Genomic DNA, 19,111 nt, shown 5'->3' with positions numbered 1-19,111 from the left:
TAGTTTTAACTCTCATTTTAGATTTATTTAGGTCGGTTTATTGCAATAAAAATGATTTTTGGAAAATAAATTTTAAAAAACAAATTTTTTGAAAAAATTAATATTTTTTTTGTCATATCTATTCTCTTTTTTGGAAGTTAATTAAACAAACATAATTTTAAATTTTTTTATATTTTAATTATTCAATTGAATTTATTAATACTAATGTAAACATATTAATCATCGTAATATCTATATTGTTTTGGAAAAGTCAATTGCAGTTTTTTTTGCTTCACGGGTTAAGCGAATTTTTATCTTACATTGAAACCGTACATCGCCTAATTCCTAGTTTGATCAACTGATCCAATTCGGTTTCAACATAATTGAATGCATGACAATGTGTGTATTTAAAAAAAAAAACTTAAAACATTCTATCATTGATTTTTTTTAAATTAAAAAAAATAACACATCAAATGTAAAAACATTTACAAAATAACAATTAAATAATCATATTATTAGTTAATTGAGTCATAAATCAATTGGTATGAATATTGTTGTTAATGTAGGATGTGGGTTTAAGTGCTTTGAAGTGCATTATCCTCCTATTTATGAGTTAAGGAGAGGCTATAAGTAGTTTTAGGTATTATGTTAAAAAGAGTCGATATAATCAGATCATATTATCAACATTGAGATGTTTAGCACCAAAATTCGAGTTCCATTTTATGAAAATCGTGTGGATTTATTTGTTATATTAAATTTTTTACTTCGATTGAGTTAAATTATTCAATTTAATACTTACAATGCTTGATATTGATTAGGCTTATTATATTGATCAATTATAACTTCAAAAACAATTATATAATCTTTAACAGTTGCATACATATATTAAACCTCATTTTTCGATTTATAAATTTTAATCTAATCATTATTATTGTATGTATGTTTTGTTATTTACTATCACTATGCTCGTTGATATATCGCTATAAATTAAAAAACATTTACGATGTGAGAAAAAAAAATGTAGGCAACAAATTTTAATAAAAATGATATGATAACATAAAATAGTTTTGGTCGAAATGTTAAAGTTAAATGATTAAAAATTATAATGTTTTAGGTTTAAATCTCATTATATGTAAGAATTTTTTAGATTTTATATAAAAATACAAAATTATCCTAAATATAATATCTATTACTTATTAAAAATGAGGGACAACTTTTGGTAAATTTATTAAGTTGGTGTCCTGATTGAGGGTTACACAAACTCAATAGAATTGTAATATAGTAAGAGATATATTTTAACTAAAAAAAAAGGACTTAGAGGTTATTCTATTAGGAGTCGAATTGTATTTTATCATCTTTACTAAAAAAAAATTAGATAAAATAATCATTATATATTATATCATAGGAAAAACTGATTTTTCTATTAAAAAATTTCATCAATTTTTGCTATTAAAAATTAGTCTTGATACGTCAGTATGAAGTATATGTTGTATGCCATGTATCATTGTATGATTATTCTGACAACCATGTCGATTTTTTTAATGGTACAATTGATGAAATTTTAAATAAAAAAAACTAATTTATTTTTCAATTTCATATTCATAAAGAACAAAAGTAAAAATATACTTCCAAACAACAATATAATCCCACTAAAACATTCACAAATGTAAGAGCAACTCCATCATCATATTTAACTTACCAAATTAAGTAACAAACGAAATATATTTCTTAAAACCCCTTAGTCTTGAAGAAACGGTGCTTTCCCTGCAGTCCTCCTCCTCGTGGTTCCAGCGTCAAGCCTGACGTTTCCGTCACCGTGAATCAACGGCACGTCATTCGCTTCCTCGCCGTCATCTGCCGTGGTTATACGGACGCAAGAACACCGTTCTAACGATGCAAAGAATACAGTCGCCACGCCATTGACGAACCACATGATGACACCGTCGAGCTTTCCACACCCAGACCCAGAAGCAGCTGGTGAGCCGTGAGCGGTGGGTGGTGACGGACGGACCAGCTTGGGTTCGTCGTCGTTTGATCGGAGATTGAAGAAATGTGAGCAGTTAGTGGTAGTAGAGGTAGTGGCTGCCATGACCATGAATTTAGTTGGTAAAATAATTTATGATCAAAAGCCTTGAAGTTGCCGAAGAAAAAAAAGAAGAGAAGAGTGGTTATGGGATTAAAGTTGAGGGTTTGGGTGTCCCTTTTTAAAGTTATAATTATGGTTGTTTGTTTAATTATTACTATAATAAATTTAATTCCACTTATGCCCTATTATTTTTTAATGAAGAGGTGATGTGTATGGTGGTTGACAAGAAATCGAGCTGTGTAAATATTAAATAACTAAATTTATTAATAAGACAATAGACAAAAGTTCACTTTATATTTTTATTATCGAGTTAATAGCAACTAATGGGAAGTAGTTAAAATATTTAATTTTGAAAAGTCGAAAGACTAAATCGAAGAACATTATTAGTTAAATGACCGAAATAGAACCAAATACACAAGTGAGAACTATTCTTATAATTTACACTAACTTTTAATATAAGTATACATATAGAGAAAATTATTTGGTAAACCGATAGTAAATTAAGTTAAAAAAACTTCCCAAACAGAAGTGAAATGCTATTATGTATCGTTAATGAATATTTAAAAATAAAATAAACATGTGACATTTATTGAAATTTACTTGTAAATCTAAAAAACTCCGCTACAGATAGAATAATAACCATGTATATATATATTTAAATAGGAAAGTAGCAACAGAAAAAGAAAAAGAAAATACCGGACCCTACCTATAACAACTCTATTCATATAAATAAATGTAAATAAAGGCCTTTAAATATGTTAATTCCTCCTCCTCCTCCTCCTTTTTTCTTTCACATAACTTCATTCCTTTATATAGCAATGACAATTCCAATTTTTGCTTTTTCTCACCTAATTTTAAATTTTTTAACATTCTATTTACTATTATTTTTAAGTTAATCTATAAACTCTTTTTTTGTCGAGTGGTGTAAAATTCGATAACTCTTAAAAATAATTTCGAATTTAAGACTTATCGATAAAGAGAGTTTTTACCTCTTACTTAGAGGTTTGATTTGATTTGACTTCAAATTTAATCAAAAAAAATATTTTTTCCCTATTTATTTATTTTGTTAGTGCCAATTATACATCTAGACTATAGTGTAACTTTTCATATATGTGTTGACAACTTTGGTCGAAAAGCTTTGAACTTTTTTATGTATTTGAGGATTTTTAATATTAATTTATCATATTGAAAGTGAAAAAATTCAATGAAGCAAAGACTGATTGAAGACTTTCAACGTTATCAAGCTTCCTTAATTAAAAAGAGATCTTTATTCCTAGAATGTCTTTGATATATATTTCCTTATTGAAGACGTACTCGAGCTATTTTTAAGGAGTTTGAAGTTTGCGTTCATTGAAGAATTAACAAGTCCAAATACACTTATTTAATAGAGGGCTTGTTTTACTAATAGCACGAGATAGAAAGCACTTAACTTGCTCGTTGTGAGCAACTTATGTTAGTGCATAATTGTTGTAAACAAAAAGTTCTTTGTGTTCAATTAGTAACTAAACTTTTAAGGGTCAAGTCTTAGTTGGGAGAGTAATATAGTGTATGCATAAGAGTGAAGTCAAAACTTGATAAATGAGTTGAACGTAAATCACATATTGTATCGAAAATTGATAGCAAATTCAAGTACTCTTATTTTTTTTGATCATTTGAATTCTTATTTTCTTAATTATAAACGCTAATTTCATTAAAGAAAAAGCATTACAAGGAGCCTTAGTCCCTAAAAAAATAAATAATTTCAATTCAATCCTTTTCTCTCCTGTGAGAATTTAAAAAAGGGAAGAGAGAGAAAATCTTAGGATAATGCATTTTGGTGAAATTATGTATTTTCGTCATTTGAATCCTTATTAAGCCTACCATAATAAAGAAGAAATACAGGATAATGATGAGACCCATAGGTGAAATGAGGAGTCTAATCATTGTTTACCCCCACTTTGTTTGTAGCCCTATCTTTATTATTTCTATCAAATAGTTAACAACCCTAAACTTATTTATGGAGACGAGAAAGGGAGAGATTAATTGAATTTTATATATGGGGAATTAATTTTTGGTTAGTGAAATTAATTTGGGAATGTAAAACTAAATAGGGAAAGAATTATAATAGTGGTAGTTGTTATGTAATATCATAGAATTAATTGACCAACAACTCAAGCTTTGGACAAAATTTATCATGTGGAACAGTGGGAAGTGCTTTCTTCTGCATGCATGATTAGATAACTAGAAGTTGATAACTACGATAAATGTCATATTTATTTATATAATTAATTTATATATTATTATTTATAATATATTTGTCAAACTCTTAACTTGCTTTTAGAGTTTAAAAAAACTACTGACGGTGTATTAAATGATTTTCATATATATATATTAAATTATGGGATTAAATTGTTAAAAATTAATGTGTTTTAAGTTCAAATCTTATTAAGTGTGATCATTTTAATATATATATTTTAGATTTCGATTATGTAAAAAGATAAAAATGTATTCATAATTATAATTAATTATTTTTTAATTGAGTTGGTATTCAATTAATTCGTGATACCAATTTAATAAAAAAGATATATATTTTAATTATTTAACTCGTATTATGCTTTATATTATTATTTTAATTATTTTCTGATGGTATCCTAAACTTGATATGTAAGATACAGTATAGTACTAATCGTCGGTGGAAGCTTATTGCTTGCTTTTAAGAGTTGATGCTGATATATATATATATATTTATTTATGTGTATGTGTATGTATATGTGTGTGAATCGAAAGATTGTAGGAATGTTGCAGGATATAGACTTGAATGGTCGTCGTTTATTTGGAGGATGTTGATCACCACTCAAACTACCTAGCATTAATTGCCAAGAAGGGATCCTTTGGAAATTTGTAAGAAATTGGTGGGAGAGTAGGGTTCTTCTTTGAATCCTAAATTTTATGTAATTTAAGATTTGAAATTAGGGATGTAAATGAAATATTGATGCTAATAAATTATTCAAGTTCGATTTGAAAAAAATTGTTTTAGATTTGGTAATTATCGAGTTGAGTTAGAGCTATCGATCGAATTGAATTCGAGCTTAGCAATACTCGACTCAAATGGCTCGTGAACCTTATTGAGATTTTAATTTTTAATATATTGTTAAATATTTTATATTATTAAATTATATTATTGCCCTTAATATATATTATTATCCCTAAGTTTAATTATCAAGCTAAGTTCGAATTTGAATATGTACGAGCTTAATCGACCTCAAGTAACTCGATTGTATCTCAAGCTTAAAAATGTATGTTTAATTGAGCTCGAGGTGAGTATGAAGCTTTCATGGTCATGTTCCACTTTCATGGTCACCATTGTATCTACTATAATAAAAATAGTCATAACTTATAGCGATAAGATTAAATCATTTGTCACAAACAAATGGCCGTGGTCTCATATTCTATTTTCATAAACTATATAATACCATTTAAAGGATATGATTACTTTTTATCGAGCTATGATTCCATTACTATAAGTGAAGCTATATATTGCATAAGTCATATAGTCAATGTATCAACTTTTAGTTTACTATTTTGAGATGAATAGGTTTTCAATACAGTCATTCATTTACGTAGTAAATTAATTTATAAATGGATCTCAGATTAATTCAATGGATCTCAGATTAATTCAACTTGATATTGTCCAAGACATTGTTAATCCAAACAACCATATCATGTCTTTATCTTGGGAGTCAATTCACCTTCAATAGTCAAAACAAGCTATCTCCCCATTTGGACTTATAGACGACATAATGATAGTCTTAACTGTAGTCATTTACTCAATATGACTGCATGAACTACAAACTATTTAGATTATTTAATAATATAAATTGTTTTATATATTACAAATACTTCTTGTAATACAACTTAATATAAGGGAAATCTTCGATAATCAGTAATCTAATATTTCCTTAATCATTTACTTTACATGCAAAACTATTAAAGGCATTGTGCATTTCCATGAATAATCAGTTTAACCATCAAATTTGATAAAATTACTATACTTAAAAAGGACATAAAAACCTAACATGAACTTGCTAACTAGAAGTGGTTTGTAAATAGATCTGCTAGTTGATCTTTAGACTTGTAGTAAACTAAAGTTCTCCAATTTTTAGTACTTCCCTTAAGAAAGTAGATAAACCTGATCATGAGTTGGTTTTAGGCTTAAAATTCTACTAAAGTCTAATTCATATTAAAAATGCTAAATTCGAGTTTAATTTGGCCTGTCCGTATTAATTTTTTAAAATTATTTTTATATAAAATTAAATTTAAAAAGTATACATCAAATATACTAAAAATGTTGAAATTAATATTTCCCAACAAATTGAAAATACATTAAAAGGACTTTATATTTAAATAATATTAAGATAGTTGCAACTTAATAAGCAAATGCCTATAAAATAGTAACAAAATTAATAATAAAACTAGAGTTATACAATATTCAAACAATAATAAGAAAATAGTAGCAATATAATAGCGAAATGACAACAAAACAATTGATTCAGGTCGGGTCAAGAGAAAATTCTACTCGAGGGCTAGCCCATTAGAAAAACAAACTTTATTTTTTTGTCTAAACTTATTTTTTAAGCTTATATTTTTGTCCAAAACCTCCTATTTTTTGAGTAAACCTTCAAATTTAGACAGATGACCTGATACATAATCGAGTGTAGAAGTAGAGCTTGAGGATGAAATCATTGTTCTTCCATATGTATATCACACATCATCCTTTCAACCATAAAACTTTATTTGTTACTGCTATTGTTGTTATGAAATCCACTTCTACAGTACTTTCCATAACATCAAGAGCTTGAGTAAGATGTTATTGGGCTGTGGCCCATTTGATACAACATTTGTGATACGTGTAACCTCTAAATCACCTGACAAACAAGGAACAGTCAAAATGGGAAACACCTGGATTACTACATCTCACATTAAATGCCATCAGTTAATTTCATGCATCGAGTACAAAGCACAAAAATTGCAAAAATCTTCACACTGAGATTTTCCTTTAGATTTTTCTCTTACAAAGCAATCAAATCACATTTTCTTTTACCATTTCCATTTGATATGATATCATATATTATATATCTGCTGAAGTCAAGTCTATAAAGTAATTAAAACTTCACCCCTACACATGTCTGAAATTAACTGGTTGATATTGGATTGATATGAAATTATCTGTAAGTCCACCCAAATTCAACCCCCACCAACTCACATAGTATCTTTCTTTCCCTTCTATTTCCTCTATAAATTCATCCATTTTTGTTTCACCTTCAATCATATCACCTCTCAAAATTCTCTCTTCAAACCAAGAAAACAAGAGAAAAAAAGATGTCTAAGCTTTGTTCACTTTTCATAGCTGCGCTTCTTTTTAATTTCATGCAAAGCTATGCTGCTAGGCCTGAGCCAACTTTGTCCTTAACCCAACATGAGGTATGTCTCACCTAATCCAATCCTCAGATTTCTTTGTAGATCTCTTTTACAAGGTTACCTATACATATGTGTGTATTAATATTGGTTTTTGGTTCATGCAGGGAGTTGAGGCAGAGAAAGTTGATGCTGATGAGAACTGTGAAGGAATTGGCAAAGAGGAGTGCTTGATGAGAAGAACCCTTGCTGCTCATGTGGACTATATTTATACCCAGAATCACAAGCCATGAAGTTGAATTGTTATGGTAAAATATTGGTTCAATCGTAGCATCAAAAGCCATAAATAAAATCACATATATTTCCATTAATGTTGGCATATGATTGTATAGATGGCATATATATTTGGTTTTGTTCTTTCTCTTTCTTCTTTTTTCATGCATGTGAACCCCAGATGATCCATTTCTTTGTAGATGCAAACTTAGAAAATGTTTGAAAAATCATTCACTTGGAAAAAAGAAGAGAGAAAAAGAATAACACATAAGCCAAGTTGCCAATGAAGATTCTCTTAAATGGAGATGAAGACAAAGAAAATTGGTTACGCTTAATATTGGTCAAAAAGCTGTGACTAAACAACAATGGAATTAACATAAAAAAATTTATGGCTTTTTTGCAAGACAATTTACACATGTAACGTAAGAATTTTCTTGCAAGTTCCAACACACGCCAGATAATTGGCAACATGCCAACCTGGAGGGTCAAACATGGCTATGACAATTCAACACTCTTTAATAATGTGATAAATGCATGTTTAACAACCATAAGAGAGATGAACATACCATCTTTAAATGGCAAAGAAACAGCCACCATTTTTTTATATGAACTAAAGGGTACAAATTTTTAATAATTTTATACTGTGTCATTTGTTGGAGAATTAGCTTTACGTTATAATTGGATGTGAGTGGGGGACAAGATGAAAGTACATGGTCTTTTCAGGGACCAAAAGTTTCAACATAAAGATCATGTCATTGGATGACCTACAAGGTCACAGCTCTGTCAATGAATGGCAGGTAGGGTTGCACTTGCAAATGCAACTAGTAAATTTCCTACAAGGACCTACCCCACTATCTGGACCGCATAGTACATAGGCACTGATGATTCTCAGAATCATAAATATGGATTACTGTCACAATCACACAAGTCCAAGGTTCAACATTATCAACTTAACAACAACGATCATATTCAGATTCTACAGCCATCGGATGTAATGTTTTAAAGATGACTGCATCAACAACTAAATTGTTCGTGACAACGCAAGCTCTATGTATATGCACAGACGCTTGTATCGACCAGCAAAAGTACAAACTGAAAAAGTAGACTCGACCAACTGGTTATGGATAAATCCCTTCGGTTCATAGGCTGGGGTTAGTAAGATAGGTGTAAAGGGTTCTTTTGATAAGGTGAGAAAACGTTACAATCTAGTAAAATGAAATGTCATTTAGAGATGGCAGAGAGGAAGATTGGGGCAGACTCTAGAAAACAAGTGTGGTGGCAGTGAGTGGTGATGGAAGCAATAAGAGACTGAGAAAGGAGAGCACTAAGATGGTTGTTGTGATTGTAGAAAAAAAGTTACAGGGAAAATTCTAAAGTGCTAAGTTTGCTAAAAGATCAAAAGTCCCGAAATAAAACTTTTAAGCCTCCATTTATAGGCCTTGGAAAGAAATGATTAAAGAACAATTATAATAAAGTGGGAATGAACATGCTAAAATAATGGGTGGTGGAAGTGGGAGAAGTTATTTGAATGTGTGTAATGGAAGGTAAGTTATATGAATAATGGGTATAAGGATGGGTACATGAAAGTTACACCTAGTTAAAATATTTTAGCAAGAAAGGTCTTAAGTGCAAATGCATATTTTGTTTAATGAAGAAATAAGGAGGAAGCAGTTGTATTCCAAAGAAAGGTTAAGAACAAATTTGTATATGAGCTTCCAAACCAAGCTCTCCAAGGCATCCCAATAGTGGAACAACCTAGAAATTCTGCCAACCTTCCAGGGTTGTTCCCAACATGACGTTCCCAAAGGTGCTCTTGTAAGGAACAATATTTCCCGAAGCTACTATTGATAGAACAATTAGTAACCAAAAACAAGCATCTACAATAGGTCATAATGTTAATTAATCTATCATCATATACAATCCATCAGAATCATATTACACGATCAAAAACTTTCCTAGGCAAGAAATGATGCTCATAGGGATATATATCTTTGAAAGGCATTGACTGAAACTGACTGCAATAGGTACAGCAATAAGCAAATCCCATCCTACTCAGAGAAATCACAGTTCATGAAAGTGTGATGTGATTATCAATGGAACAAACTTTTATTCAAAATGGTCAAAGAGTTGGCACAAGTATTGTAAATTTAACTCAGAGCGTAATAGTAGTGTGCATATCCTCTGTAACTTTGATTTCTAAATGACTTAATTTTGTGGAACAACAATTACCATAATTGTGGTATACATACAGCATAAGAATATCGAGTATACATTTGAATAATTCAATAAATTTGGAGGAATTTCAGTATTTTCCTAAAGCTAAAATGACCCTAGTTAATACATTTTATTTGCAGGAGAGACGTATATATACATTGAAGGCAACTTTATTAAGATTTCGTTTTAGTTCCATGAGAAGAGAGAACAAACCTATTCAACCCTGCAAGAGAACCCTGCTACCACCAACGATATGTAAGTAAAGTGAGACACAAATGGTGACAATTATGGAAGACTTTGCACCGACGTATCTGATAACATCAAGTCCTCTTTCCACAACCTCATCACGAACAACATGAATGCTTCTTTTCATACTCTCTAAAAGCTTCCATACCAGAAACTCCATTATGGTTTTTATCGTTCCAAAAGTCACCCTCCCAGTCACATCAACCACAAACTTCCTATTGCTAGGAACTGCCAATGTCGATGAGACCTTATCAAATGAGTTCCCCTTCCCCTCTTTCACTCCTTTTAAAGATGCTTCTTCCTTGGTGTCCTCACTCTGTTCTACAATGGAACAAGTATCCGATCTCGAATTTGTCAGCACCTGATGCGACGTTCTCACCAACGTTTCCACAGCACCATTACAAACAGAAACCAAAATGCCTCTCACATTGTGTTCATGCTTCGGATTGGTCATCCCAGCAAACATTTCATCATAAGTATTAATATCCATCGTCTTGTCAAGATAAACTGCAACAGCCGTGCTTACAAATCTTTGTATACAATCAGCCATTAACTCTTTAGACTTATCATCATAAAGCAAATTAACCCATTTAGGCACATCAGATGACTCACCATCAATTTCACCACCACTTGAATAAAACCCCATAACCAGATTTTTAGCAAAGCTACCAACAACAACAGATACAAAACCAGACCCAGCATTAGAAAAAACCCTATCCAATACCTTATCAGTCAAGCTAGAATTCTCCATAATACCCTTTCCTAATTCACTCTCATTCCTTGATTCTAACTTATACCCTCTCAAAACTCCAATTGTTAAACCCTCATTAACCCTAATAAAAGATTGGGAAAACTCATCTGATCTCACAATCTTTGAAATCTGTTTCAAACTATTAGGAATTTGATCAGATTCAGATTGTAAAAACTCCCTTAAGTCCTTACAGACAATATTAATGGTCTCTGCTGATTCAGAGACCATTTCAGCTAAAGAAACCAAAGCTCCAAACAGCTTTAAAAGTCTCTTCCTTTTCTTCCCCAAAGAAGGTAAATTATACACCTTGTAAACCCCATAACCAGAAACACCACACATAGCTAGCAAAATAAGCCATTTTTTCTTCCTACGTGAAAAAGTCAATGCCTTTTCCACCAATTCCATATCCATTAACACCCCCAAAAATACCCACAGTTACAATAATTTTAAACCCTGGGGCTTTTTCAAATAAGACTAAAAAAAAGCAAATTAACCCCAGAAAAAAAGAAGAAGAGAAATTAAAGATCAGTTGTATAGATAAAAAGGTGAATTTTTTTTTTAGTTTTGGTGTTGAATTACGATAATTACTATTGGATTTGCAGTAGGGATAATGAGAAACGAACCTGGTTGCAGAAATGAAGAAAAAAAATCAAATTGATAAATAAATTACCGAAATTTAGGTCCAGAGAATCTCTTTTCTCTGCTTTGATTTTTCGAAGAAGGCGGGGGGTCTTGTCGTTTATTAGTATAGATAATATCATGTAACAACCCATGCTAAATCTTTCGTGTAAGATTCTGTCATTTTATCTCTCTTACTTAATAAAAAATTAAATTGATCTTTTATGTGTTAAATTTAAGTGAAGATTAGTCATTTGTGTTAAGATTTTCATTTATGTGTAGTGTTAAAAATTAATATGACTAACGGAATAACTCAACAATGACGCGCAACATGTCATCTGTATCTTATGTTAATATACAAAGATTTTTTTAACCGTAAAAATGAATGAAATTTTTAATAAAATAACCAGGTTATTTTTTGATCTCATGTACAAGGACTAATTTATCGATTTTTTATATTCGAATCTTCATTATACCCAAAAAGAGTATAAAGATAAATTTTGAATTTGAGCATGATAAAAGGATCGAAATTATAATTTACCCTTCTTATATTTGAAAGAATTGTTACGTAAATGTTTATATTTGGAAAAATGACATTTTTTACCTTCCAATTTTATAGAAAAGTCATTTTAGACCTCTAATTTTTTCTAATTTTTTAACCCTTAAACTTGTGTTTTTTTGTCAAATCACACAAAAATAAATGGAAAAATTAATGTCATTTAATTTTGCTAATGCACGTGAATGACACATCATCATTTAATTATTTTTTTAAAATTTTAAAAATTAAAAAATTATAAAAAATATTTTTTAAAATATAAATTAATTAAATATTATCATGTAATCCACGTGGCAATTCATGCGTATGCTATGTCAACAAAGTTAACAAACATTAAATTTTTATCCATTTTAATGTGATTTGATAAAAGAATATAAGTTCAAGGACTAAAAAATAAATAAAAAGTTAAAATAACTTTTCTTTTTATAAAGTTAGAGTATCAAAACCTTTATATTTCAAAAAAGGCGGGCTATACTATGTACCAATAACCACTTAGAGGTACGGTGGGAAATGGTCTCCATCAACTATCCAAACGAATAAGGAAAGTTATGAATTCAATTTACGTACTGAATACCTAAGTTCAAGGTTCATCATGCGCAGTTACTCTTGTGGGTCTCTGAGTCTCACTTTATGTAGTTATTATGTGTGTGTTTTAGTCTAGTTTGTTAACTTCAGTTTGGATTGTATCAATTCTTATTTCGATTATGCTATAATGATTTTATTCTACTTCATAATTCCTCAATCAGCCATGCTATATTAATTTGATACTTGTGATTCCTCGGACTTATATTTGTATTTGAACTTTGATTGTATTTATTACACTTTAAAAAAAATTTTAAGTTTCATAATTTAAAAAGTATGAGAACTAAAAACTATCAAACCAGAGAACATGGATCAAATCGATTACTTATACAATGAATAAATATGACCATATTAAAATATAATGATTAAATTAATAATCTACAAAACCACGAAAATTAAGTGAGCTAACAAGGGTATTTCCTACCTTACCTTAACTGATAGTTAAAGATATTACAGAATATAGAGAATTAATTATTAGGCTCGTTTTGATAAATACCTTAAGAAATAAAATAAAAATATGCAAGTGACTAATACAATAACATTAGTTAAAAGTTTTGGAATAGATCATAAGTTTTGTTTGCACCATTTTTATACGAAACCTAACAATCCATCCTTACATAAACAAATTAGATAATGTATTTTATTAGAATTAAGAGATGGAAGTAAGTTAAAGACTTCATCTTTCACAACAATTTTTTATTCAATTATTAGTTCATTAAAGTTCAGATGATGTAAACAACAAGTCATATCCTATGCAGGGTAAAATTTATTATAGAAGTACTCGTAATAGGAATTAGATTGTATTTTATCTTTTTTTTATTAAAAAAATAGATAAGTTAATTATTGTATGTTGGATTAAATAACAAATTAATCATTTTTGTTAAAATTTTTAAAATTGATTTGATTGATGAAATAACTAGACAGTTACACGTGGTTGCCACATGTACCTCATGCTGGTGTACAAGTAGGAGTGAGCAAAACTTGATTCGAATCGAAAAAAATCAAAAAACAATTTGAATTTCAAGTTAATTGAATTGAGTTATTCAATTTTTTGAGTCAACTCGAATAAGTAATTCGAGTTTTGAGTTTAAGTTGAATTTTAAAATTTGAATAATTCGAATGACAGATTGATATAAATATCCATTTGGTCCCTGCCAATTTTGAAAATGAACAAATTGATTTCTCACTCAACAAAAATTAAAATAATTTTTAAAATTTAAAAATATTCAAAAAATCCAAATTTTATATTTTTTAAAAAAATTTAAAAAAATCTAAAGAATATATAAAAAAGTTAAAAACTTAAAAAAACTTTAAAATAATAATTTTAAGGCCTAAATAAGTTAATCAATGATTCAAATTTATCAAACTAAAATATCTTAATTTGACATTTTAATTTTTTAATTTACCCCGAACAATCTCACTCACCCTTATGTATAAGACCATTTTCAACCGTAAAAATTGATAAATTTTTTAATAAACTAGTTTATTCTTTGATCTAACTAACAATTACTAATTTCCTCATTTTTTGAGTAGAAGATGTAAATTGCAATCCAACTCTTAGTACCAAGATCTGTATGACAGTTTACCAATCCACTATAAATATTTAAAAAAAAAATCAAAATTGAATCTCATTAATCATGTTATCAAAAAATTCCATAAAATTTAGCAAAAAAAATAAAAAATACATATATCCTATATCTATAGGGCAAAGTGGCAAACCTCATGTTGTAAGAAGGAAACTTTTTAAATACAGATTTTCTGTACAAAATCAAGGAAAACCGAGACAAAATATCACTCTATTTATCACTTTGATTGATCACTCACCTTCAGCACCTGCCACCGTTGCCCCTGCATAAACGTTGCTGTCGGTTTCTGTACTCGGCCCGACCAGTGGATCTTATTGCTAACTGAATCATATCACAGACTTAAGTTTTAGAAGTTTCAAATCCTTTTGAAACCATCTTTGATTTTGTGGGGGTGATACTATAATCGACATCCTCGAGATCGCTGAAAGAAATATCTTCTTCGTTCTCCACACAGATCGTCGCTCCACCATAACCACCGTATTCGGAATCATCATCTTCTGGCCAATCAATATCATCATCTTCAAAAGTTGGAATTGTTATTTTTGAGGATGCCTTATCCTCAGTGCTAGACACCGGATGTTCCTCGATAACAGACTTATCTATGACTGGCATCTCGGTACTTTCGAGCGGATGCTTTTCCTCATAATCTGTTGTGATACTGGATGTGGGTTCAGAAGTATAGGTCCTAGGTGATGTGGTCTCGAAGGCAAAATAACAGGATGAGGAAGGAATAAGATCATTTTGCAAAGTACTAGAGCTACCTCCTATGTGGGAAGGGCTTCTTCCGTACCAATCGGTTTCTCGCTTCGTTTGCTTTTGTAGCTCCTTCATCCACAATGTTCTGGCTTCCATTACCTGCCGGAAATAGATTAGCCAACTAGAGAATTAATCGATAATATTGTCTACATATGCTTGATAAAGAAAAGGACATAAAAAGTGGAGAAAGACTCTAGATCAGATCTCTTCTAAAACAATACTATCAGAAAAAGTACCTGGAGGCCTTTACTAGGAAACAAATTGCATCTTGCCCCCTCTACTAAAAGAAATAGACAAATTAGTCACTGTAAGTTGGATAAAAAGCAAACTAGTTTTTCTGTTAAAAGTTCCATATATTTTTAATGTTAAAAATTGATCCCTATATGTCAAAATGAGATACATGTGGCACGGCACGTGTAACTGTCAGGTCATGCTGTCAGCCAAGCCAGTTTTAATGGTAGAAATGAATGAAAATTTAACTGAAAGGATCAATTTGTCCATTTTTTAAGTAAAGGGGGCAAAATGCAAACTAACTCCTAGTACAGGGCATTCATTTTACTTCTGTCCAATACCATCACTTTTACAAAACAATATGAAATGCTATTGAACCGAGCTTCTCATCCCTAGCAGCCATGGCATAAAGAGAATCAAGAATCATCCAAGTCTACTCCTTTCAGGTCATACGTAAAAAAACTTAAGCAAAAATTAATGCAGAAACCAAGGAAAACCAATTTTGAAAATGGACTCCTAACCGTAATTTTCTTGAATGGATGGAGAGAATAATTTAAAAAGAAGAAAACAAGTACAGGAAGAAACTCTTGTCCGACATATTCAGCACACTGAAACCAAGCAAAGAAGGTTGCGGTTGATACGGACACACAAATGTGCTACAGACTTTCCAGTCGTTGTAAACACATGAAGTGATGAACTCTATATATTACCTATCATGTAAATGGAAATGATAATTGTGAACCCAGGGGAGAAGATTAGCTAGAGTGCAGGTGCAAAAGGTGGATTTCTTGTTTGAATGCCGAGAATGCAAAGGAATCTGATATCAATTGACTATCAGACTTTGCAATATTTCTGTAAAAGTACTACAGTGGCTCCTGTAGTAAAAGTCAATTTGCATTTTGCCCCTTCTACTCACAAAATGGGCAAATTAATCCTTATACCTTAGATCAAAGAGCAATTTGGTCATTTTGTTAAAAATTCCATCCATTCATACAGTTAAAATTTGGTTTGTGTACTTCAGCATGACATACATTTGGCACACCACATATCACTGTTTGGTTGTTCCATCATGCACACCAGTTCTTAACAGTACAAATAGATGAAATTTTTAAAAGAAATAACTAATTTACTCTTTAATTTAATGTACAAAGACTAATTTGCCAATTTTTTAGTAGAGGGGGCAAAATGCAATCTGGCTCCTAGTACAGGGCCATCTATGGTACTTTTACCCAATAATTCTTGTTCCAATATTTACAGATATAATACAAATAGTTAATTTAAATACACCAACAGAAGAAAAATAAAACAATGAAAAAGGAAGAGTGATGGATAAGGGGCCAAAAGAACCAAAATGTAAGTAAAAACGATAATTTGGTGCCCGATGATATCGATTCTATGAAAAGCAACTGACCTGAGGTGTAGATAGAACCTCTGCGTCATGCTTGTTAAGTCTTGAATGTAGAAGAACAAAATAAACTTTCCAAAAGTAACCATCATTGATATGGCAAGGGCAAAGTTCGAATCTAAGAGCTGCTAGTCAGGGAGCAAGATATTCAATGGCCATAGTATGCTCTTGTTGTGCAACCGACATGTCAAAATCTAAAACAAGGAAAACAATAGAGGAAAATCAGATAAGCGCGCAAACTCTGATTGCGATTTGTGTGAATTGATTCTTCGTAAGACACAAAAACAATAAAAAATGAAATCTCAGAAATTATGATCAAAATTGAAGTTTATAAATCAAAAGTACCTAGCCAAAGAAGCAAAGAATACATGAAAAACCATACAGATCGAGCAAGGTGCAACGATAATATAAAGCTTGAAAATTTAAGCAAAGAAGGTGGCACTTGATCGAATTTCACAAACATTGGAAATAAGTTTTCAGCCCAATCACTTAAATTTCATTACTTCTGAGCAGATTAATTACATTTACTTTCAATGATACTGAAATCCTTTATTTAATGACCTTCAATGCATCAACAATAGAAATATTTAGCTTACATAATGGCCTAGGAAAATAAAGGTGGCATCAATCTGGCATTTTAACATAAAGGTGTAGAACCCTAAAACCATCCCGTATTTAATTGAAATTCAAACAAAATTAACAATTTTTGGTGATGCGTTGAGCTCTTGAGCCTAAAAAAAACAGAAAATCAATAGAAAAATTGCATATCAGAGTATGGAATGGGGTCAAATTAATCAGGAAATTACCATCTAAGTCCTCATCGGGATCAAGAGGGAAATCCAACCACGTTTCTGGATGATGCGCGATGTTCCTCGCAAATGTCAACACCTCATCCGTTAACCCAACCGCATTGAACACCTGATCCACCTCCTCATCTTCATTTTCACTTTCCCTCCCGTTTTCTTCCTCATTTTCCCCGGATCCAAACGGAAAATCCTCCGCCGCCGCCATCTTCAACAACCTTCCCCCAATCTCAGCCCCCTCAAACGCCACAGAACCAGACGGTTCAACTCGATTCAAATTAGAGAACGACACATCATCTAATCGGCGATCGGATTGCGTCCGAGGAGAAGGAGGAGGAGCAAGAAAGGAAGCGACTCCCCAGAGTTGACGCGTTAGGGTTTGTTTGAGCTCGGTTAGGTCTTCTTTGACACCACGCGATTGAAGCTCAGCTATTTGTTGAGGGGACAATGAATGTTGTTGTAGCGACTGGGTTTCTTCGGGTTCAAGGCTTTGCCTAAGAGGAAGGGAGGATGATTGAGACTGGTGCGTTGCAACGTCGTTTTCTTCATCTATTGAAGAAGCTGATTCATTATCATCTTCTTCGTTAAGAAGAAGCGAGTTCGCTAGTGACCGAGCTAACCATGACATGCTTCTTTATTATCTCTTCTTCCCTTCTTCCTTTTCTAAACTTTTTTGAATTTCATTAGAGTGGAGCAATCAATTATATATGGTTGAATCTTTTCGTTTTGACTTTGATTTTTTTGTTTGACTTTACTATAATTGTGAATTCAACGTAGAGAAAATAATTTCTGAAAAATGATTTATTTTTCTGAGAAATGATTTACTGAAAATATTTTTTGGTGTTTGAATGAAGATGTATAAAATATTTTCTGTTGTTTGGCAGATTTTCTGAAAATATTTTCTGTAAAAGTTATTTTTATATATATTAATAAATATATATACATATTAATAAATTTTTATATTTTAAATCGTTTTTACAAATATTGCAATGATTTATTTATAAATAAATAAATTAAATTAAATATATAATAATACTCAATTATTAAGCTACAACATTAACCTTCATAAATTGAAAACAATCAAAGTCAGATAAATTATTTGTAATTGTGTTAAAAAAAAAGAAAAACAAGGATTGAATAATTATAAATTAGCTTCCAAACCACAATTAATACTAGAAATTAATAATATTATCCAAATGCATAATTAGTAGCACACCACATAATAACAACATTGTCCAAGTGCATAACTAAATATTACACCACATAAAAGTATTAATATCTTCAACCTTGAGAAAATTTTTGAAGCCAAATTTTTTTATGCTTCTTATTTTTAACTAAAAAAGCTTTGGCCTCGGATTCATGACTCACTAGATAATCAAACACATAACACAAGAAGTCATCATGAAATCCTTCTTCCTCCATCGACATCACTTGTTCGTAAAGCTGTGGTGTCTTATCCGCAGTAAATTGTTTCAAAGCATTAGCAATTTTGCCAAGTTGTTCACCCACAAATTTAACTTGTTCATCAACGACACTTTCTTGAACATTTTTTCTTTTACGTTTGGATGTGCCAGATGAAGATATATTTGTTCTTACCTCTTTATCCTCTTCATTGTAGCAATCTGGAGGCA

At 30.8% G+C, this 19,111-nt stretch overlaps 5 protein-coding genes across 7 annotated transcripts; 1 reads left to right on the top strand and 4 right to left on the bottom strand.

Moving 5' to 3' along the window:
* Positions 1-1,533: 1,533 nt before the first annotated feature.
* On the bottom strand, positions 1,534-2,244 carry LOC107930565 (uncharacterized). Its single transcript, XM_016862230.2, has one exon. The coding sequence runs from the start codon at positions 2,072-2,074 to the stop codon at positions 1,718-1,720; it is 357 nt and encodes a 118-aa protein (XP_016717719.1). The 5' UTR covers positions 2,075-2,244; the 3' UTR covers positions 1,534-1,717.
* A 5,100-nt stretch (positions 2,245-7,344) lies between these two features.
* Positions 7,345-7,768, top strand: LOC107930566 (phytosulfokines). The gene is made up of 2 exons (XM_016862231.2): positions 7,345-7,525; positions 7,627-7,768. The coding sequence occupies exons 1-2, from the start codon at positions 7,424-7,426 to the stop codon at positions 7,750-7,752; spliced, it is 228 nt and encodes a 75-aa protein (XP_016717720.1). The 5' UTR covers positions 7,345-7,423; the 3' UTR covers positions 7,753-7,768.
* A 2,130-nt stretch (positions 7,769-9,898) lies between these two features.
* Positions 9,899-11,714, bottom strand: LOC107930624 (protein PHLOEM PROTEIN 2-LIKE A10). Its single transcript, XM_016862297.2, has one exon. It carries the CDS (start codon positions 11,352-11,354, stop codon positions 10,164-10,166), a length of 1,191 nt encoding a protein of 396 aa, XP_016717786.1. The 5' UTR covers positions 11,355-11,714; the 3' UTR covers positions 9,899-10,163.
* Positions 11,715-14,325: 2,611 nt separating this feature from the next.
* LOC107930525 (uncharacterized) lies at positions 14,326-18,157 on the bottom strand. Of its 3 annotated transcripts, none has more exons than XM_016862195.2 (4): positions 17,484-18,157; positions 16,684-16,871; positions 15,278-15,321; positions 14,326-15,140 (listed from the first exon to the last, which is right to left on the bottom strand). In XM_016862195.2, the coding sequence occupies exons 1-2, from the start codon at positions 18,106-18,108 to the stop codon at positions 16,810-16,812; spliced, it is 687 nt and encodes a 228-aa protein (XP_016717684.1). In that variant the 5' UTR covers positions 18,109-18,157; the 3' UTR covers positions 14,326-15,140; positions 15,278-15,321; positions 16,684-16,809. The 3 variants fall into 3 exon arrangements, with proteins under 3 accessions (XP_016717684.1, XP_016717683.1, XP_016717682.1); XM_016862194.2 differs by having other exon boundaries at positions 15,278-15,318; XM_016862193.2 differs by lacking the exon at positions 15,278-15,321.
* On the bottom strand, positions 14,625-15,137 carry LOC107930526 (uncharacterized). Its single transcript, XM_016862196.2, has one exon. The coding sequence runs from the start codon at positions 15,135-15,137 to the stop codon at positions 14,625-14,627; it is 513 nt and encodes a 170-aa protein (XP_016717685.1).
* Positions 18,158-19,111: the final 954 nt, after the last annotated feature.

Source organism: Gossypium hirsutum, chromosome A06 (genome assembly GCF_007990345.1).
Source record: "Gossypium hirsutum isolate 1008001.06 chromosome A06, Gossypium_hirsutum_v2.1, whole genome shotgun sequence".
Taxonomy (NCBI): domain Eukaryota; kingdom Viridiplantae; phylum Streptophyta; class Magnoliopsida; order Malvales; family Malvaceae; genus Gossypium; species Gossypium hirsutum.
The sequence above is the reverse complement of the archived record's forward strand: the minus strand, read 5'-3'. Positions and strand labels throughout refer to the sequence as shown.